A 20,101-nucleotide genomic window follows, 5' to 3' on the forward strand; every position below is an offset into this window, starting at 1 on the left:
GCTCTCCCCCCCTCTCTCCATCTCTCTCCCCCCCTCTCTCCATCTCGCTCTCTCCCCCCTCTCCATCTCGCTCCCCCCCCTCTCCATCTCGCTCCCCCCCCCTCTCCATCTCGCTCCCCCCCCTCTCTCCATCTCGCTCTCCCCCTCCCTCCTCCAATCCCTCCGTGTCACTGTCTTCGTCTCACCCACTCGTGTTTAGCTGCAGTTCTGTTTTTTTATGCTGATGAGACAAAAAGACTCACCACGCTAACAACATCACCAGGGGCTCCTCTATACCTCTCTCTCTTCTTCTATCTTTTTCTCTCCCGCTCTGTATCTTTGTCCTCTATCTTTGCTGATGGCCTCTGTCTTTTTCTTCCCTTCCTTCCATCCATCCTTCCCCTTCTTTGTAGGGAAGCACTCGTGCAGTCCAAAGGCCATCCCTCATCTTTCCCAGGCCCCCTCCCTCTTTCCCTCCGCCTCTCCTCTATTACCCTCACTCCATCTCCCTCCATCCTCACACAGCCAAAGGTTTGAGGTTGGACATCTCTTCCCCCTCCTTCTTCTTCTCCCCCTCCTTCTTCTTCTCCCCCTCCTTCTCCCCCTCCCTCGCTGAGTGTCTCTCATCCTCCCTCCCTCCCCCCCTCTCTCTGAGTGGGGCAGTCATGCACTCATGCCTGTGTTAGACCATCCTCATCCCTCTAACTGGCCTGCAAACTAGACAGCGCTCAGATTTTCTGAGGTTGTGTGCGAGATTTTATTCCGCAGTCTGCCCGACGACTAAAAAACCCACCTAAGACTGGAATTCTCTCCTCTCTCTCTTCAATTCCTCCGTTTCCTCTGTCCTCCCTAATTCTGTTCGTCCTTGTACAAGTTATTCCAGGCAGAATGAGGCATGCAGACGTGTCCTAGTATGTGCCAACAATTTCAGATCAGGCCTACAACTACCTCCTTTTCTAAGGTCTAACAGCTGACAGTCTGTCTCCTCATCATGCTGAATGCACCCTCTACCTCTTACAGTCTCTGACTTCTGTCCATCTTTCTGTACAATCTCTTTATCTCTGTCATGTGTACATCTCTTTATCTCTGTCATGTGTCCATATCTTTATCTCTGTCATGTGTCCATCTCTTTATCTCTGTCATGTGTCCATCTGTCTCACCACGTCAGTCTCAGACTCCGAGTTCACTTTCTTATATTTACATTTAGTCATTTAGCAGACGCTCTTATCCAGAGCGACTTACAGTAAGTACAGGGACATTCCCCCGAGGCAAGTAGGGTGAAGTGCCTTGCCCAAGGACACAACGTAATTTGGCACTGCCACTTTCTTCTTCTTCTTCCTAACACCTGTCCGTCTGTCTCTCTGTGTGCAGGTGGCCCCCCTGACGTGGGCAAGATGCTGGGAGGGGAGGAGAAGGAGGCAGACCCTGACGCAGAGAAGAAGGAGGAAGAGAGACAGGAGGCGCTTAGACAGCAGGAGGAGGAGAGGAAGGAAAAGTACGCCAAGATGGAGCTCGAGAGGGAAGGGATGAGGCAAGGCATCAGGGACAAGGTAAACAAGCACACAAACAACAACAATGTGGTAAACACAGAAGCAACGTGAGCAATAAAATAAATAAATGTTATTTTTTTAATTAAATGGTTCATGGTGGACCATGAATTCCCAAATCAAAAGTTAAGTGGCAGTATATTTTCGAAACATCTTTTAGGGCAGTTGAGCAGATTTATTGCCGATGTTCAGACAACGTTTCAAATAGAAAGTCTTTACAGTGAGGATTTAATAACTTAGCACGTTTCAAGACTAAATGTCGTTATTAAACCCTTGAAAACACGTGTCCCAGCTAAATACTTCTGCAGTGTGAACAAGCCTCTCCGCTCCACACGCGCTCCCCACCCCCCACATCCTCTGCAGGGGGAGCAGAAGCCTGTAGTACTACGTGCTTCAAACACAAACCCTTTCTTGGCTTCCTTCCAACATCGACTCTGGTTCCTCTCCCTTTGTAGCGATTTTCTTTTACTTTTTCCGTGTGGACGGTTTTATTTCAAACACAGCTATTTATACCCACAACTCTGGGCTACAAACAACTGAACACACAAAAAAGAGAAACTATTAATCTGAACCCAGGTGCGCTGCTCTGCTCAGGTCAAAGGAAACACTACGTTTCCCAGACTGCATTGCGGGGGACTTTGCCCCTCAGGTACTCTACGTGGCATGGGGCTGCAGCAGCCCGGTTGCTACGGTAGCAGAGCGGTGGTTGCTATGAAACCGGCACTCTGTGTGGATAAGAGAGGAGAAGCAGCTGGGGAATACAGGCCTGGTTTGAATTCTCAGGAAACACATCATCCTCTCATCCTCCTCTCCCTGGCAAAAGCAATAATCTGTCACCAGAGAGGTAGTAGGAGCCAGTCTATGGGGTAAACCAGTGCTCTGAAACTAAATCCTGAACGACAGAATCAAAATCAGAGTGGCTGAGGTTGGCACATCATTTGCTACACTACACTGTTCTCGTCAGCAAAATCTTTTTTTTTCTTCGTTCCATAAAAGCTTCGAGCTACCCATTCCCAAACCTTCCATCTCTCTATTCTTCCTCTAAAATAAGAATTCTGTTCATCTGTTCATTTTATCCTTCTGTGCATCCCCCTCTCTCCACTCCGCTTCCTGTAATCCTGCATACTCAACCACAGATTTCTTCCTCTTGTCTCTCCGTTCTTCTGTTCCACTTCTGCCATCATTCTACACCTCCCACCCCCACTCCCACCCCCACCCCCACCTCCCACCCCCACCTCCCACCCCCACCCCGCTGTACTGAGGTGAATTTCCTCTCTGTGGCTGTCATCGTGGCTCCATTACCACCTGACATGAGACATTCACGGCTGCTTTCTCAATCCAAGCATCGCATGCCCCGCTTTTTAGGAGGAAGAAGAAAAACATCTTTGTTGTGGCCCAAAAATATCTTAAAGGATGCGGAGGCGCTTGCAAAATATCTGTGCATCAATACGTCAACAGAAACTGCTTTGGGGGTTCAGATAGAGGAGGGACACAGTGAGTTAGAGAGATATGAAAAGAGATAGAGAGAGATGGGAGAAGAAGGAGGGAGGGAGCATTGGGTAAACCTAAAAAACAACCACAGAACCATAAAACGCTTGGGTGGGTCACACTTCAATAAATACTTACCTGAAGAAAGTCTTAACTATTGTTGAGAATGTCTGGGCAATGTGATCTTGTTATTTATATATGTTTATTTTACATTTACATTTTATATTCTAGTAAAATAAAGCATCCTTGGGTGTGAGAAAAGTGTTATACATAACTACAACCTGTTTCTTTCACATAGCATTCATTTTGTTCGTATCGCTTTGGTAAAATTGTAACAAATGTATCGTGTTGTTTGTACCGCTTTGGGTTAAATGAACAAAATGTAAAAAAAAAAAAAAAAAAAGGTTTCACACTTTCGTCGTGTCCTCCGTCTCTCCCGACAGTACGGCATTAAGAAGCGCGAGGTGGTGACCGAGGAGGCGGCCGTGGAGGAGGCCTCCGAGGGCAGCTTGACCCGCCCCAAGAAAGCTGTACCCGCCGGCTGCGGAGACGAAGAAGAAGAGGAGGAGAGCATCATGGATACAGTCATGAAGTACCTCCCGGGCCCCCTTCAAGACATGTTGAAGAAGTAGCCGAGCTAGGCTAACGCTAGACTAGACTAACGTTGGGCTAGGCTAGGCTAACATTGAGTTAGGCTAGGTTAGGCTGACGCGAGGCTAGGCTAATACAAACGTAATTTAGTGACCTTGGGAGGGCGCTAACGCTAACCTGTGGCACGGTGAAGCTAGAGTGTTTAATCCTTCTAGTCAAGAAGTTTTAGATTACGTTTTTGTCCTTCTGCAATGAGGCAGAGAAAAGATTAGCACCCCCTTGAAAAAGAACCTCCACCACCAAAACACCTAATTCAAGGCATCACTCCTTTGATTTGTAAATATTCTGGAGGTGGGGGAGGGGCAGGTAGAAAATGAGAAAAACTAGAATAAATAATCATTTAATCGTGTTGTCTGTCTTAATATCTGAGAAGAATAACTTGATAAGCCATATTTTATCTCCAAGGATCTTTGAGGAGTTCTCATATTCTTTACAATAAGGCTACATGTTTGTTGTCGTTTTCTTTGTCTATGATATTTATGTGAAAACCTTTTGCACACATGTAAAATGTGTAGTCTAAACACACACACACACACGTACACACATACGTACACATACACACACACATACACACACACTGTGTCAGAGCCCATGTTCTATTGTTAATGTCACCAAACTACCATGACGTAGGTCTAAAACAACATTTTATATTCCAATTCTGTGTACTTTCTGATGTCTGCATGATATTTGTCTAGTCCTGTCTGTTGTGAATACGTTCAATAACCCTTTCTTCTCTTAGTCACGCAAAAATTATAAGGCAATAATTCTGATTTTGAATGTGGTTCCACTATCATGGGTATGATGTAATCATAATAATGACAACGGCAATGAAAATTGTGTTGTATGCATTAAGGAATTTAATTTACAGGTTGCAGGGAGGGGGCGTCACATTATTGTGGCACACTTGTATACAGCTAGTATACAGTTTGAAAAAACAACAACTTCATGCTTCCATCGATGAACCGGAATATTCTACAAATTATACTTTACAATTTGCAGAAAAATTTAACAATAATTATTTAAAAGATACTTCGTGAAAAACAGTATTGACCCAACAGCTACATTTTCCATTGTATAAAGAGAGAAAGAGAGAAATTATTAGAGTTTTTTTCCAATCCCTGGACTGAAAATAGCTGTTGTTTTGACCACCAACTTTGCTAGCTTAGCTAAATAAAACTAAAAATTATAATATAAACAAAAAGAACCGTTTAAGAAGAGAATACTATGCTTGATAATTCTGTAACTCATTGACTGGTTGGTTAGTTGTGAGAATGTTGTGTTGGTTTTTACCAGAATGGAATGCTGATATAAGCAATAAAGGACCACCCTGTATGTTCTGCTTGAAAATAAAATTAAACAACTCGTTCACTGAAAATAATGTTTGTCATTTTTCGTTTTGGGTGGATCTCCACCCCCTGTAATATGTAAAACCGTTTTTACATATTACAGGGGGTGGAGAGAAACCGAAAGAAAGAGATTGAGAGAAAGGGACTGAGAGAGAAAGAGGAGGAGGGAGTTAAGCTTGTTGTTCTGCACTCTGATATTATTCAGACAGCAAAGCCATGTTCACACTGCATTTTTGTGTAATTGCCGTATCAGTATTACAACCTGTCTTGGTTGGGTATCCCTTGTAATAGATGCGTACTTTAATACAGCCTCATCCAAATTGATCCAAATTATTATTTTTAAATCCACCAAATGACGTTCTCAAAATATTTTCATGCAAAAGTTTGTTAGCAATGCTATTGGACGTAGTTTTGTTTGCGTAAAGAAAACAGATGTGTCCTCTCGGGGTATAAATGGTACTTAGTTTGACCTACTAGCTGATTCAGCATCTTCTGCAGACTTATAACCTAAATACCTGACAAAATACCTGGCATATGCCTGCCTGACTGGTTTGTTGACTGATCTAAGCTGGCTGGCTGATTGGATCACTGGTTTCCTGACTGGCTGGCATTGGTGCAAGCCCTCTGATTGTCCACTGGGAGTCAGTATGTCTGTAGTTTGACTTAGGAATCCCTTTTGACGTAGACACTTTCAAACATCTCCCTCATATATGGCCATGGCTGATTAGGATTGTCTCTATTCTCGGTCATAGACCTTTTTTTCGAAAATATTTTTTTCAACCTTTTCAAAACTTTTCTGTCTAAACGTTTTTTTCATACACACAGTGAAAGGAGAGGAGAGAGATGGAGAGGATAACAGAGTAGAGCAGAGTAGAGGAAAGTACAATACAATAAGTTCAGTTAAAAAATATTTTTCTATGTCTCTAAAAGTTTTTTTCCGAAACTTTATTTTCACACTCAACACGAAACAAACTTTTCCATGTATTTTTTGTACGTTTTTTTTTTACTTCTCAAAAACTTTTTTTTAATTGTTAAAAAAAACACGCAAAAATATTTGTTCAACCTTCAGAAAACTTTTTTGTACCCTTTTGAAAAAATGTTTTTTCAACATTTGAAACTTGTTTCGAAAATATTTTTGAAACCTTTTTTCACACACAGAGAAGCCTTAAAAAGAGTACATAAAAGCAGCACAGAGTACAAGAGTATAGTAGTATATAATAGAGTCTTCAAATACTAATCAATAATGACTCACCCATCTCTGCTGGGAACTGAGTCAATTTACATAATACCGTAGTAATAAAGATGTTGAGTAATCCCATAGAAATTAGCCAAGAAAAACAACACAGCCGTTGTCATTTCAAAACGTATTTATCAGGAACAAAATCAAAACAACATGACCATTATCTAAAAGAAACAATAGTCAAGCAAAGGCACAGAACAGCCACAACTGTAATGAGTACACATTACTCAAAGATAATATTTCTTTCATATTTGGCTGTTTTAGAAACTCCAACCATCCCTTTTTATTTTTTTATCAGGATTCCAAAGATGTTTTTTTGTTTTATGAATGGCTTAGTCATTCTCAGGCCTAAAATATCAGAACCCAGAAAGGACCACAAAACAAACCTTGCTGCTGTACACCTGCAAATACAGCAGACAACCAACACTGTTCACCACAACATCATACTGTAGAGGCAATACTGCCCCCTAATGGCACATTACAGAAGTACCATCATATGCAAGTGGAACCATGTATGTAGTAACAGTAGCACATTCCTAAACCTACCAATAGCCCTCTGCTGGGAGTAGCTGTTAGTAGGTCCTACCTCAGAATTACAGTGCTTACAAACAGTGTTAAATACAACAAACCTAACGCCACCAGCTAATGTGACATCTGTCTGTTGTGTTCAAACAAACCCACACACAGCAAGTTTCCGTGGCGGCCGAAAACGGACGTGCCGATTTTAAGACGCTGCCGGCTGTCAAACAACGTAGTGTCGAGGGAAGATCAGTAAACAACAACAAACAAACAACAACAAATAAATATATATTCTGTATCTCGGAGCTTCTGGAAGTTGCGGCGGTGGATACTTTTCACACCTAGGCCACTGGTACCAACGGGGTCTTTTATAAGCAAGTTCAGGACACAGCCACACTGCGACAAAGGTATTCTCGTTCTTCATGCACACATCTTTTTATAGAACCAGCTCCGAGGTGCCACGTATAACTGAAGACGACATTCAGGCGGCCGATAACTGTGGGGAAACTGTGAGAGGGACACCACTATACTTAAAGCCATTGTAGAGACTTATTTAGACGAACCAAGTCAAACTGCAAGGCATGCCCCAAGCCCTCAAGAGTTCTCCTACGACCTAGTCCTTTATCAAGCTTACTAAATAGATACTTGAAAGGTGTGTAGATCCGAAAACAGACTGGATGGGCACGGTGTTCGTAGAAGTTTCTGTTCAGTCCTGCAAAAGGGCTAAGTGTGTTATCACTACAGCACTGCCCAAATCTGCGTGTAGATCGGTGTCAATTTTGATGATTGTCAAAAGGGTCTGATGACTGGGTAGTAGTAAGTTGTAAGTAAGATGGAGAGTTCCTCTCAGCCTGTCAAATGGCAGAGCCGTTTTATTTTCTCCTATCCATATCATATTCAGATCTACACTCCTTCTCAGACATACAGTGCTTCACAGAATACTATAGTGTTATATGTAGTAAATAATTGGGCTACTTTCGTTTTAATATAATTAAATGTCAATCTTCCCTGTGCTTCCGGAGCTAATGTATGGTGTCTGGACGGTTAGACTAGGGGGTAGATTTTGGACTGGGCTGCAGAACTTTGCATTCTGGCCGGGGTCAACGCGGGTGCAAAGGCTCATGGGAAGGGGCGGGGGTAGGGCCGGGGCACCCTGGAAGAAGAGGGATGCTACATGTTTGTCCGACACTTGGGGAAGATGGGTCCTCCTTCAAGCCTTCTCTTTCTTACTGTGGTAGGAGAGAGAGGGAGAGAGAGATAGAGGGAGAAAGGGAGACAGAGAGGAGAGAATGAATAAAAAAGTAAAGGGAGAGAGAAAATATGTTAGACAAACATTTCCACTCCTTTACCATCATAAAAAACGTTGACAAGGCAATGAAAAGGAGCAGCGAATAGAAAACATCTGGAAGGGAAAAAAGTCAGCCATTTTCTTTTGCAAATAGGCAGTATGCAAGAAACAGGCAGGTTGAAGGTGGAAGAAGACCTCTGTTCAGCTATGAAGACTGCATGAGGAGAGTAACCTTGCAAGACAGCTGGATTCGCGAGTTCACGACCACTCAAGAATCCAAAGTGTTCCCGAACCACAGTGGGTTGAACCAATCAGCGTCCTGTGACGACCTATTAGCAGCCACAAGTGGTTGAAGTTCCTGCCCCTTTCCAAGCAGTTTCCAAGGACGACTTCCCAGATGGTTATGTTTAACAAATCAGGTTACCCTTCTGGCAACGGATGCGATAACAGAAGCACTGCAGAGAAGATGACGCACCAAGAAGAGGTGGGATTGGAGGGGGAGGGGGGGAGGAGCGGAGAGTGAAAAAAGCAGGCCTTGAGGAGAAGCAAGAACACTCCAAGGAATACGAGAAGGAGGAGGAAGAGGAGGAGGAGTGCTAAGGTTGGAGTGCTAACAGGTGGCTCTTTACTTGGACTTGGTCTTGAACTTTTTCCCGAAGGCCCTTTCCAGCTCTGGCACAGACAGAGTGAGGGTGAAGGTGCCGTCCGAGTCAGACCTGATGACCCGCGCTGCAACACAGCAGTGGCATACACATCAACACACACATCAACTCTCATAAAACACACACACACACACTGTATGGAGACACGTATGTACATGTACACGTATGTAAAAACACACAAACAATAAGCGACACACACAAACACACACTGACATATTCATATACACGATGAGACACAGTCCATGGAGTGGACACACACACATGCCCTGAGTGTCAGTGAGAACAGAAACACTTCTTCCGGCCGGAGCAGCCTTGTCCGGAGCAGCCTTGCCGGAGCAGACTTTCCGGTAGCAGCCTTGCCCAGAGCAGCCTTGCCCGGAGCAGCCTTGCCGGAGCAGCCTTGCCAGAGCAGCCTTGCCAGAGCAGACTTTCCGGTAGCAGCCTTGCCCAGAGCAGCCTAGCCCGGAGCAGCCTTGCCGGAGCAGCCTTGCCCAGAGCAGCATTGCCCGGAGCAGCCTTGCCAGAGCAGCCTTGCCGGAGCAGACTTTCCGGTAGCAGCCTTGCCCGGAGCAGCCGTGGCTGACCTGTCACTCATCCAGTGACGGAGACTTCCGTTAACTCCCTGGAATGACTCAGCTGCTCTAGCAGCTGTTATGGATCAAATACTTGGGTTCTACACACACACACACCGGTTCAACATTATTGATGTAATATTCCAGGAAGAGAATGAGGAGATGCCAAGACTGTGTTGTGATTGGCCGGGCTCATGTGCTGACTTGGGTCCATCAAAACAACAACCCTTCAGTACTGGTGGTATTAGGATAAATTAAACTACTACAACATAAGATTAACCCCAAAAAATTATATATATATAAAAAACAAACAAATACATGATTAGAACACAGTAGAATACAGTGTAGAACACAACGTAAATTCCACTAGGATTAAACACATAGTAGATTCCAGAAGAAGGTTGTTGTGTTCCTGGAGTACATCCAGCAGCCGGTCTTGGCAGAGAGTGCAGAGCAACACACATTTGGAGCTGTTTTCAAAGAGCTCTTTTATATGGTTCCTGAGCAACTGTTTTTACATGCTTGTGCGTGTGTGTGTGTGGATGTGTGTCTGTGGGTAGATGTTTGTGTGTGTGTGTGGATGTGTCTGTGGGTAGATGTGTGTGTATGTCTGTGTGTGTGGATGTGTGTGTGTGGGTGGATGTATGTGTGTGTGTGTGTGTGGATGTCTGTTTGTGTGTGGGGGTGGATGTGTGTGTGTGTGGGTGGATGTCTGTGTGTGTGTGTGTTTGTGACTGACCCAGGTCGTTGTTGCTCATCATGGCGTTGGAGCCCCGTAGACGGGGGCCCTGCTGGGTGAAGTGGTAGCCAAACTTCAGCAGGGTGGTGTTCTTCTCCAGCATGCTGGCTATATCCATCTCCACCTTGTTACCCAGCGGCTGGCTCTGGGAGGGGGGGGAGCGAAGAGGACGAGAGGAGAGGAAGGAGAGAGGGAGGTGAGGAAGGTGAGAGGGAGGAGAGGAAGGGAAGGGGAGGAAAGATGGAGAGAGAGGGCGGAATCATGTTACACAAATGACATTGTTATCGTGGTATTAACCAAAGCCAGCTCAAGAGTTGTTCAAGGTGACGTAGTCTGGAGCCTTGGATGTGTGTGTGTGTGTGTCTGTGAGAAAGATGGTTATGTTACCTGGTTGTCTATCTTCAGTTCCAGTAGGGTGGTGTTGGACTGTAGTGACTCTATTAGAGACAGCACACCAGTGCCTGTGATGAAGTTAGACTCCACGTTCAGACTCTTCAATGTGGTGTTCACCTTCAGCATGTCTGCCAAGGCCTGACACACACACACACACACACACGTACACACACACACGTACACACACACACACACATAGTAAGTAAGTAAGTAAAGAGAAAGAAAGAGAGAAAGAAAAGAATGAGTGATGCTCACGTAGGCCACGGGATCGTTGCTGCGGGTTCCTACGATGCTGAGACGTTCCACCATCGTGTTCTCCTTCAGAACCTCTGCGTACTCCTTCAGGGTGCGCACCGGAATGTTCTGGAGAACACAGAACAAAAGACAGCAGACCTTTTTATACATGCACGAAAAGTTCATTTGTTATGGGGAATCCCTAGAATATAGTTTTAAAATGTTTTTCCAGTCAACAAATGTCCCTGTACACAACTGTTACTCAGTGAAATTGTTGTGTGTTGCTTGGGTATTTGGCTTCAGAGTGTGTGTGTGTATATGTGCATGTGTATATGTGTGTGTGGTGTGTATTTGTCTGTGCATGTGTGTGTATACGTGCCTGTGTGTGGTGTGTGTGTGTGTATATGTGCGTGTGTGTGTGCGCGTGTGCATGTGTGTGTGTGTGTGTGTGTATATGTGCGTGTGTGTGTGTGTGTGTATATGTGCATGTGTGTGTGTGTGTGTGTGTGTGTACGGATGTGTGTGTGTGTGTGTGTATATGTGCATGTGTGTGTGTGTGTGTGTGTGTGTGTACGGGTGTGTGTGTGTGTGTGTGTATATGTGCATGTGTGTGTGTGTGTGTACGTGTGTGTGTGCCAGAGCAGTGGAGGGGACCTTGATGTTGTTGAGGTTGACCTCCACCAGGTCAGGGTCGTTCCTCTTCATCCTCAGCAGAGTGTGCTCCACGTCCGTGGAGTTGGGCTGCTCGTCTGGGACGGGCTTGTACTGGGCACACTGGATCACGCCTGGGTACATACACACACACACACACACACTGGTATATTACACTAGAATCGAACACTAGAATCGCTCACTAGAATTTAACAATAGAATCTAGCAGCATTGATGTAGGGTTAGGCTGCATCTCTGTGTGTGTGAGTCTTACTGTTGAGGCCCTGCTTGTTGACGATGTTGCTGCTGGCCAAAGCTTCGTAGTACTGCTGGTTACTCATCAGAGTGTGCATACCCAGGATCGCTGGAGGGGGAGGGAGGGGACAGGAAGGAGGGAGGAAGGAAGGATGGAGGGAAAGAGGGAGAGAGATGGAAGGAGAGAGAGGATGGAGGGAGGGAGGAAGGGAGAGAGAGAGAAAGAGGATGGCAGGAAGGAATGTGTGAATGATGAGAGGGGGTGGTGGGAGCGAGAGAGTAAGAGAGAGAGATGAAGAGATAAATAAAAAGAGAAAGAGAGAGAGGTGGAGAAGAAAAGAGAGAGAATATAAATCTTCAGTTTGGGGTGACGTTATCAACAGGGGGGAGTGGAGCGCTCCTCTGTGCCAACCAGCCTGGGTCCAGAACATGTTTACATGGTGCAGGCAGCACAGAGGACACACAGCTGTACCACTCACACTGTCACACACACACACACAGAGCAGTGTGTCATCTGGGGAGACGTCACACACACACACAGAGCAGTGTGCCATCTGGGGAGACGTCACACACACACACAGAGCAGTGTGTCATCTGGGGAGACGTCACACACACACACAGAGCAGTGTGTCATCTGGGGAGACGTCACACACACACAGAGCACGCTATCCCAGCATGCCTTGTGCTTCAGCGACAGCAGGCTACAACAGCTGCTCAGAGACAAGGCAGCAAGACTGCTGCTTTCTGCTACTTTCTGCTGCTTTCTGCTGTTTTCTGCTGCTTTCTGCTGTTTTCTGCCATGCATTGTTGTTACGTGGCTTTGGATAAAACAGTTTAACTAGAAACAAAATCAAACAATCAACTCTAGTAGAATCAAGCACGAGAAACAAACAATAAAATAAATGTAATCTAACAGAAGAATTCATCAGCAGAATGTACCAGTAAGTCAGATAACGTGGGCCTGTTTACTGATGTTAAACTATGGACCTGTGGAAGTCTGTGAAACTTCTCCCTGGTGTTTTTCCTGTTCTCCAGAATATTGCTATCCAACAGGATTTAGATGTGGGGGAACGCGAGGAGTAGTTGGTTAGACAGACAAATTAAAAAGTGTTATTTTTCCAGATGGATAAGAGCTGAGGAATAGTAGGTCAGAACAGGTTAGGACAGAGAGAGAGAAAGTGAGCAAAACAAAGGCCCGGGCTCTGGGCTGAAGGGTTTGTCTGTGATTGAGAATGTGAGGACAGGTCTCAAGACAAATGTAAACAGGTTCTTGTTTCTCAGCGCACTGAATCATCCAGGAGAGGATTTAGCTCGCTGTGCGGTAGCAACACAATTCTATTTCTGTTTCTCTCTCTCTCTCTCTCTCTCTCTCTCTCCCCCTCCCTCCCTCCCTCCCCCTCTCTCTCTCTCTCTCTCTCTCTCTCTCTCTCTCTCTCTCTCTCTCTCTCTCTCTCTCTCTCCCTCTCCCTCTCCCTCTCCCTCTCCCTCTCCCTCTCCCTCTCCCTCTCCCTCTCCCTCTCCCTCTCCCTCTCCCTCTCTCTCTCTCTCTCCCTCTCTCTCTCTCTCTCTCTCTCTCTCTCTCTCTCTCTCTCTCTCTCTCTACCTCTGTCCTCCCTCCCTTCACCTCCTCACTGCCATGAGCCAACAGTGACGGTCAGAGTCAAGGAGCGGTCTGTGATTCCTGTCTAAACACGAGCTCTAGTTCAGAACAGACAGTGAATCTCCTAACATGCTGAGCTGACAGACAGACAGAGCAGAGCAGAGCAGGCCAGAGCGGGGCAGAGCGGGACAGAGCGGGGAAGAGCAGGCCAGAGTGGGGCAGAGCGGGGCAGAGCGGGGTAGAGCAGAGCATGCAAGCTTGTGTTGTGTATACCCAGCTAGGCCAGAGGAGGGATGGAGAGGTGGTCTGGGGAAGAGGTGGAAACAATAAAAGGTGCTGATGATGATGGAGGGATGAAGGGCACAGGGAGGAGGAGTGGAGAAAGGGTGGAGGATTGTGGAGCGCTAGAGGAAGGGTTAGAGAGAGAGAGAAAGAGAGAGAGGGGGGTTAACGGTGTTCAAGTGAAAACGTTGTGATGATGTCGACAGGCGGGGAGGTTTCTGGTCGTACCTGCGATGTCGCAGAGCTCGGCATCGCTGGCGTTGGACAACGCTTCCTCCAGCTCTGGCTCCAAGGTCACGTTCTCCATGATGGGGTCAACCACCTTCTTAGGAACCCAGGCTTTACCTGGTGAACATACACACACATGTAAGGGGGCGTCAGGTGGCTGAGCGGTTAGGGAATCGGGTTAGTAATCAGAAGGTTGCCGGTTCGATTCCCGGCCGTGAAAAATGACGTTGTGTCCTTGATCAAGGCACTTCACCCTACTTGCAGTCTCTGCACCTCTCTGCAGCCTATAACCTTATCCCAGAGAAGGGCGGGAGAGAAGGAGACGAGTACAGAGACAGAACACACACACACATACAAAGACTCAGTCCCTCACACACACACACACTCACACACACACACACACACCCTCCTCCAGGAAGCGTACCCTACCTCTCTTCTCCCCGGTGAAGGGCACCAGGTCCTCCTGCTCGGGGTGCTCCTTGGCCTGCTTCTCCAGGTGGGCCAGCAGGTTGTCCCTCTGGAACAGGCCTGTGGGCGCCTTCTTAGTCTGGTCCTTCTGCCTCATACCGGCTGGCAACAGCGCATTCTGACCAGGGAGGGGGAGAAGTCTCATTGGGTAAGAAGAGATGCAGAATTGCCATTGGATAGGGTTTGGATTCGGAGGCTCCGAGATAGAAAGTGTGTGTGTGTGTTCTCTCTCTACTCTCAAACCAGCCCCCAAGCACAAAGACAAACACTTCCCAGACCCTGCCGAAGCTCTCAGCAGGTCCTGCACCAAAGCAGCAGTCCGCGATCACGTCCGCGCTGTACATTAACACTAACATCTTATCTCTGCTATCAGCACCTACAGCAACACAGCAGCTAACATGAACCATAGAGCAGAACACCACTATTTATACCTGCCTTATCAGTGGGCTCCTTTACTTCAGGACTGAAGGAGGGGGAGGAAGGACTGAGAAAGAGGCAGGCAGATAAGACAGGCAGACAGGGAGGCAGGCAGATAGACAGGCAGACTGGGAGGCAGGCAGGCAGATAGACAGGCAGACTGGGAGGCAGGCAGGAAGATAGACAGGCAGATAGACAGGCAGGCAGGCAGATAGACTGGCAGACTGGGAGGCAGGCAGGCAGATAGACAGGCAGACAGGGAGACAAGAGGCAGGGAGACAAGAGGCGGGGAGGCTAAGAGGCAGGGAGGCTAAGAGGCAGGGAGACAAGAGGCAGGGAGACAAGAGGCAGGGAGACAAGAGGCAGGGAGACAAGAGAGATAGAGAGGCAGAGCGGCAGAGGCCTAACCTCTTTATGATGGTCGTTAATCACACAGCCTATTACTGTGCCTGTCTGCACCTCTCCATATGACAGACGGCCCTGGAAACTAAGGAGGGCAATAGCTAAACACAGAGCCATGAATTAAACCTTTTGTACAGACAGGCCCTGGCCATGGTAGCCAGAGAGGCTAACTTGCTGCAGCCAAATCACTTGGATTAATGCGTAGGCTTTTATTTTGAAATGTATGTTGTCGTTTTGTAAAGCTTGTTACTTGCCCGCCTCCAGCCTACCGCCACATGCATGTAGGACACAGTCACCTACAACAGGTGGCAGGGAGCCACACACGTCCTCACAGACAGGTAACGTAGGAACCGATAAACTTTTTTTGTTTTGTTTATGTGGGTACCGCTCTGGATAAGAGCGTCTGCTAAATTACTAAATGTACCTGGAACCGGGCATTTTTTTATCGGTTACAATTTGGAACCGTGTTTCGGTTCCTGACCCCGTAGAGGCCTGGAGAGGCCCGTATAGGCCCGGAGAGGTGGAGAGGCCCGGAGAGGTCCGGAGAGGCGGAGGGTGAACTCACGTCGGGGTCGAGCTCCTGCAGCTCGTCCTCCAGCCTCAGCAGCTCGTCCTCAGTCAGCTTCTGAAGGAGCAGGTCTTCGTCCACGTCACGGTACTTCTCCATCTCCTTCCTGAACGCCGACATGGCCGCCAGCGATGTCCCCACCACGACCCCCGCTCTGGTGACACCACACCCCCTCCGGATGGACCGAAAAAAAAGTTTTACAAAATATATATACACTATGGAAGAGACGTGGCCTGGAGGGGTTGCTGGGAAAAAGTCTGCGGAGGAGAAAGAGAGTAGATAAATGAACACGTCTGGAAAGCTTGTGGGAAAAGGCAGATGAAAATGGAGCATTTGACTGCAGATCAAGAGGTCCCAGGTTGAAATTGTGATAAGATTAGCTAAATGAACACATATTTCACATTTTCGATGATTGGAACTCAGGATGCGTCACCATCCAGAGCTCTCAGACAGCAGCTAATATTGATTCTAACTAATGTTCTGACCGACAAGGATCCAATTAGCCCATGCAAGTTCTGGGCTGCTAAAATACCCCTCCCCCCCCCCCCCCCCCTCCCCTCACCAAAGAATATCCAGTCTTCAAAAACCAAGAGGTTTTTTTGCTCCTTGGCACAATTTGGCATGTTAGTATCTGGTGTTGCTAAAGCTTAATTTATACTTCGGTCGCGGACACTTTTGAAATGGTCGCCGACGGAAAAAAAAGTGTCGCTCAGGCAGCTGCATTTATACTTCGGAAAACAGTCGCCTGTGCTCAAGGTTTGCGTGACGTAAACAGAATCATTTTACCGTTACATTCATAGCTATGGTTACATTGTTAACGCTTTGTAGCCTAGGTGATCAATCAGAGAAACTGACAATTTTAATTTTTCACTATGTGACGACATCCGCGCCAGTAGAAATTTCTCCTGGTAGGCGACACTTCTAAGCGACGGTTAAAAGTGTCGACCGAGACGTCATTTCTGTCGGCGACCTTTTCAAAAGTGTCTGCGACCTAAGTATAAATTAAGCTTAAGCGTTAGTAAAACCATTAGGGGGGTAGAAAACAAAACAAAGCATGGTGGAGCGTGAGTCAGACAGGACACTTCAAAACAGAACCAAACATAGTCAAGAGCGTTACACAAATCAAGAGTAATGATGTTGGGAGGTAGAGCTGTCCGGGAATGCTGGGCCGTACGGGCAGCAGGGGTGATCACTTTGGAGGGCAGAGAGAACATTGTGTATTTTGAACATGGTGAATTAGTGGCAACGACTTTGATCTGGCGAAGCAAGAAAACAAGAAAAAAAAAAAGTGTGCGATGTTAACTGTGTGTCCGGGAAACGGGTAGGGCAGTAGGGGCTCTTTGGAGGTACGGCTTCCTGGAAGAGAGTTTGTAAAAATGACCCAGACTCAAGGTAAACTGTGACGGATGACTGCAGAACAATATCAGAGGGCAGCACTCTGCTAGCGGATGACTCACCCTGTTACGTAACAACTCCTAATTTAAGACTTTTTTTTCCTTTTATGTTCTTAGATTAAATGTCCCCCCCCCCATGCCTCCTCACAAATGCCTGTACAGTAGATGTCAACACCCTTTTCAAATCAAACCAAATGTTATCTGTATAGCCCTTTATACAAGTAATGTCACAGACGGCTTCACAAACACCCATGGAACTGCCTCTCAGCCAACCTAAACCCTCAAGGAATACAAGGAAAAACTCTCAGGAAAACTAATTTGAGAAAAGATGGAAGAAACCTTGGGAGGAGCAATTCAGTGAGGGATCCCCTCCTCCAGAGACGGTTGGTGAAAGAGAGGTGCAGAACACAGGCTAAACATAGTCACACATCAAGTCCTCAGCCTCTGCCTTTTAGATGTGACAGAAACTCAATTGGCTGGGGAGGAAAGCATTTTGTGGGAGTCAGGTGGCTGAGCGAGTCAGGTGGCTGAGCGGTTAGGGAATCGGGCTAGTAATCTGAAGGTTGCCAGTTCGATTCCCGGCCGTGCAAAATGACGTTGTGTCCTTGGGCAAGGCACTTCACCCTACTTGCCTCGGGGGAATGTCCCTGTACTTACTGTAAGTCGCTCTGGATAAGAGCGTCTGCTAAATGACTAAATGTAAATGTGTTTGGGGGGCCTGTGGTCATAGGACAGCGCAACACAGCTAATATGGGACCTCCCTCCAGCCCTCGACACCGGACTCCTAATGGTTTACTCAAAGTTTCAACCATTCCTTCTCTCCTAGCTTACGTCAGTAACAGTGGGCCAATGTACCAACTTCAGTTCAGGCTTCATTAGTATTAGCATTCGACCAGTCAAATTGGTGGCACACTGGACAAAATGTACACATTTTACTGTGCATTAATAAATATGCTTAAATATGCTTCATTAGTGACGGCTTACAACAGATATAACCAGTCTGCAATACAGCCGGCCGGCCAGACAGCGAGCAACCCAGTCAGCCAGCTATCTGGCGAGCATCGTGAGGGATGTGGGGGAGTTGAAGGTCTCTGGGTCGTACAGCTAAGCCCTAGCTGCCTGCTCTAACCCCCGGTGGGAAACAGCTGATGGTAGCAGTGCGCCTGTCTGTCAGTCTCTCCCCGAGAGAGGAGGGGAGGAGCGGAGGGGGAGAGGGGGAGGGAGAGAGGAGGGAGAGAGAGAGCGGAGGGAAAGAGAGGAGAAGAGAGGAGGGGAAGAGAGAGAGGAGGGGGAGAGAGTGAGGGAGAGAAAGAGAAGAGGGAGAGAAAGAGAGGAGGGAGAGAGAGGAGGAGAAGAGAGGAGGGGGAGAGAGAGAGGAGGGGGAGAGAGTGAGGGAGAGAGAGAGAAGAGGGAGAGAGAGAAAGAGAGGATGGGGAGAGAGAAGAGAGGGGGGGAGAGAGAGAGGAGGGGGAGAGAGTGAGGGAGAGAAAGAGAGGAGGGAGAGAGAGAAAGAGGGGAGGGGGAGAGAGGAGGGGGAGAGAGAAAGAGGGGAGGGGGAGAGGGGAGGGGGAGAGAGAGAGAAGCATGTGGGGGTGGAGGGGTGGTAGAAAGAGACAAATGTGTATTTATAGGTCTAGTCATTCTGCCAGATAGCTTCCTGCTGCTGCAAGAACTGAGGGTGAAGATGCAATGACAGCATCTCATTCAAATGTAATGCTCGAACATTAAGGCCCTTACGTGGGATATAGGATCTGTGATGAAACTGCTCCTGTACTAACCATGGTAGGTTATATTTACATCAAGTGAATGTGTCCGCCATTTTACATTGTCATTTAGCAGACGCTCTTATCCAGAGCGATTTACAGTAAGTACAGGGACATTCCCCCGAGGCAAGTAGGGTGAAGTGCATTGCCCAAGGACACAACGTCATTTGGCACGGCCGGCAATCGAACTGGCAACCTTCTGATTACTAGCCCGACTCCCTCACCACTCAGCCACCGGACTCCCTATTTTGACCAGATGTGGGTGTCTTGTTCAAACCCAAGCCACCACAGGTAAAATGACCTCTGCATCCTGTATTACAGTAAACGTGGACAGGACACTAAACCAGGTGGATGAAACCCTCAAGCCCAAAGGTCTACAACCACAAGACTACATGCATGGGTTTTGTAGCATCAGGAACATACTTCTTTTAGACGTGATAGTTCTGAAGGAGAAATATAAGTTTATAGGCCTTCCGGTCTGTGCGCGTAACGGCCTGACTAACGGGCCGGATTGTCTACATAATAAACTACCTCGTGTGGACGGGAGTTTACTATTGAACATTTTTATTTTCAAGCATATCATGTAGTGATTTTTAAAGTTAATTTAGCCAGTGCGCCTACACTTGGACTAGACTAAACAACTGCTACAATTCCAAGCAAACGCATCGCGGCTTAAATGGTGCATCACAAATGAGTAATACTACAAATGTTTTTAATTCTACTGTAGGCCTACCAGCAAAAATGTGAAATAAATCGTTTGCAGCCCTTGAGGAAAACACACGGGCCTACTTTCAAACTTGTAAAACACATCAACGGCCAAGGTTAGACGTGGCATTGTGAAATTAAACAAATGATGTCCATCGGTTTTGGTATTTTCGCTAACAGAATCAGTTTTTTCACTTACCTCCTTCACCGCTTATCCGAGTCTATTTATAGCCGACAGGAACCCGCTTAGTGACAGCCGAATACTTTGACCAGATATGGTTCCTTTTCTGACCGGTTGAGTCGCACGGAGGGGTCGCTAGAAAGCGAAGAATAAACTTATAAATACGGAACCTACTACACAAAACGGTCCATGACCGGGCCAAGTTGTCCAGAACCGTGAGCCCGACTTGAAATACTAGTTTCCCCTCAACTTGCCAATTCGTGGTTTACTGTCTCCACTCACTCTAAAGTCAACTCTCTGGTAGTCAACTCCCCCTCGCGCACAGACAGTCCACCCAAGTGATGTCACACTAGTAGGGCTCTAGATAGAGACGCGCGAACAAACCGCTCTTCCCACGCTTAACTGTGAAACAAAGTTTTCATAAAACTTTTTGTTCTTTTTATATAAGAGATTAAACAAATGTAGAACATGCAGCATGTACATGTCTTGAAGCATAAGTGATGAATAGTTGTACTTTTTATAGGCCTAT

At 46.8% G+C, this 20,101-nt stretch overlaps 1 protein-coding gene across 3 annotated transcripts; it reads right to left on the reverse strand.

The window, feature by feature from the left end:
- Nucleotides 1–6,360: 6,360 nt before the first annotated feature.
- tmod1 (tropomodulin 1) lies at nt 6,361–19,942 on the reverse strand. 3 transcript variants are annotated; one of them, XM_062478888.1, is made up of 11 exons: nt 19,591–19,942; nt 15,527–15,786; nt 14,104–14,260; nt 13,675–13,791; nt 11,584–11,673; nt 11,313–11,443; nt 10,680–10,763; nt 10,419–10,562; nt 10,032–10,176; nt 8,688–8,787; nt 6,361–7,999 (listed from the first exon to the last, which is right to left on the reverse strand). In XM_062478888.1, exons 2-11 carry the CDS (start codon nt 15,647–15,649, stop codon nt 7,981–7,983), a joined length of 1,110 nt encoding a protein of 369 aa, XP_062334872.1. In that variant the 5' UTR covers nt 15,650–15,786; nt 19,591–19,942; the 3' UTR covers nt 6,361–7,980. The 3 variants fall into 3 exon arrangements, with proteins under 3 accessions (XP_062334872.1, XP_062334871.1, XP_062334873.1); XM_062478887.1 differs by having other exon boundaries at nt 10,680–10,787; nt 19,591–19,930; XM_062478889.1 differs by lacking the exon at nt 8,688–8,787 and having other exon boundaries at nt 10,680–10,787; nt 19,591–19,928.
- Between the last annotated feature and the right edge of the window lie 159 nt (nt 19,943–20,101).

The sequence above is a fragment of the Osmerus eperlanus genome, chromosome 14 (genome assembly GCF_963692335.1).
Source record: "Osmerus eperlanus chromosome 14, fOsmEpe2.1, whole genome shotgun sequence".
In the NCBI taxonomy this organism is placed as follows: Eukaryota; Metazoa; Chordata; class Actinopteri; order Osmeriformes; family Osmeridae; genus Osmerus; species Osmerus eperlanus.

Excerpts from the sequence above, each read along its gene's own strand:
- tmod1 (XM_062478887.1), bottom strand. The coding sequence starts at position 15,649 with ATGTCGGCGTTCAGGAAGGAGATGGAGAAGTACCGTGACGTGGACGAA. Across the intron at positions 10,563-10,679 it reads GCAACGATCCCGTGGCCTAC|GCCTTGGCAGACATGCTGAA; the intron begins GTGAGCATCACT and ends TGTGTGTGTCAG. Across the intron at positions 10,177-10,418 it reads AACTGAAGATAGACAACCAG|AGCCAGCCGCTGGGTAACAA; the intron begins GTAACATAACCA and ends CCCCCCTCCCAG.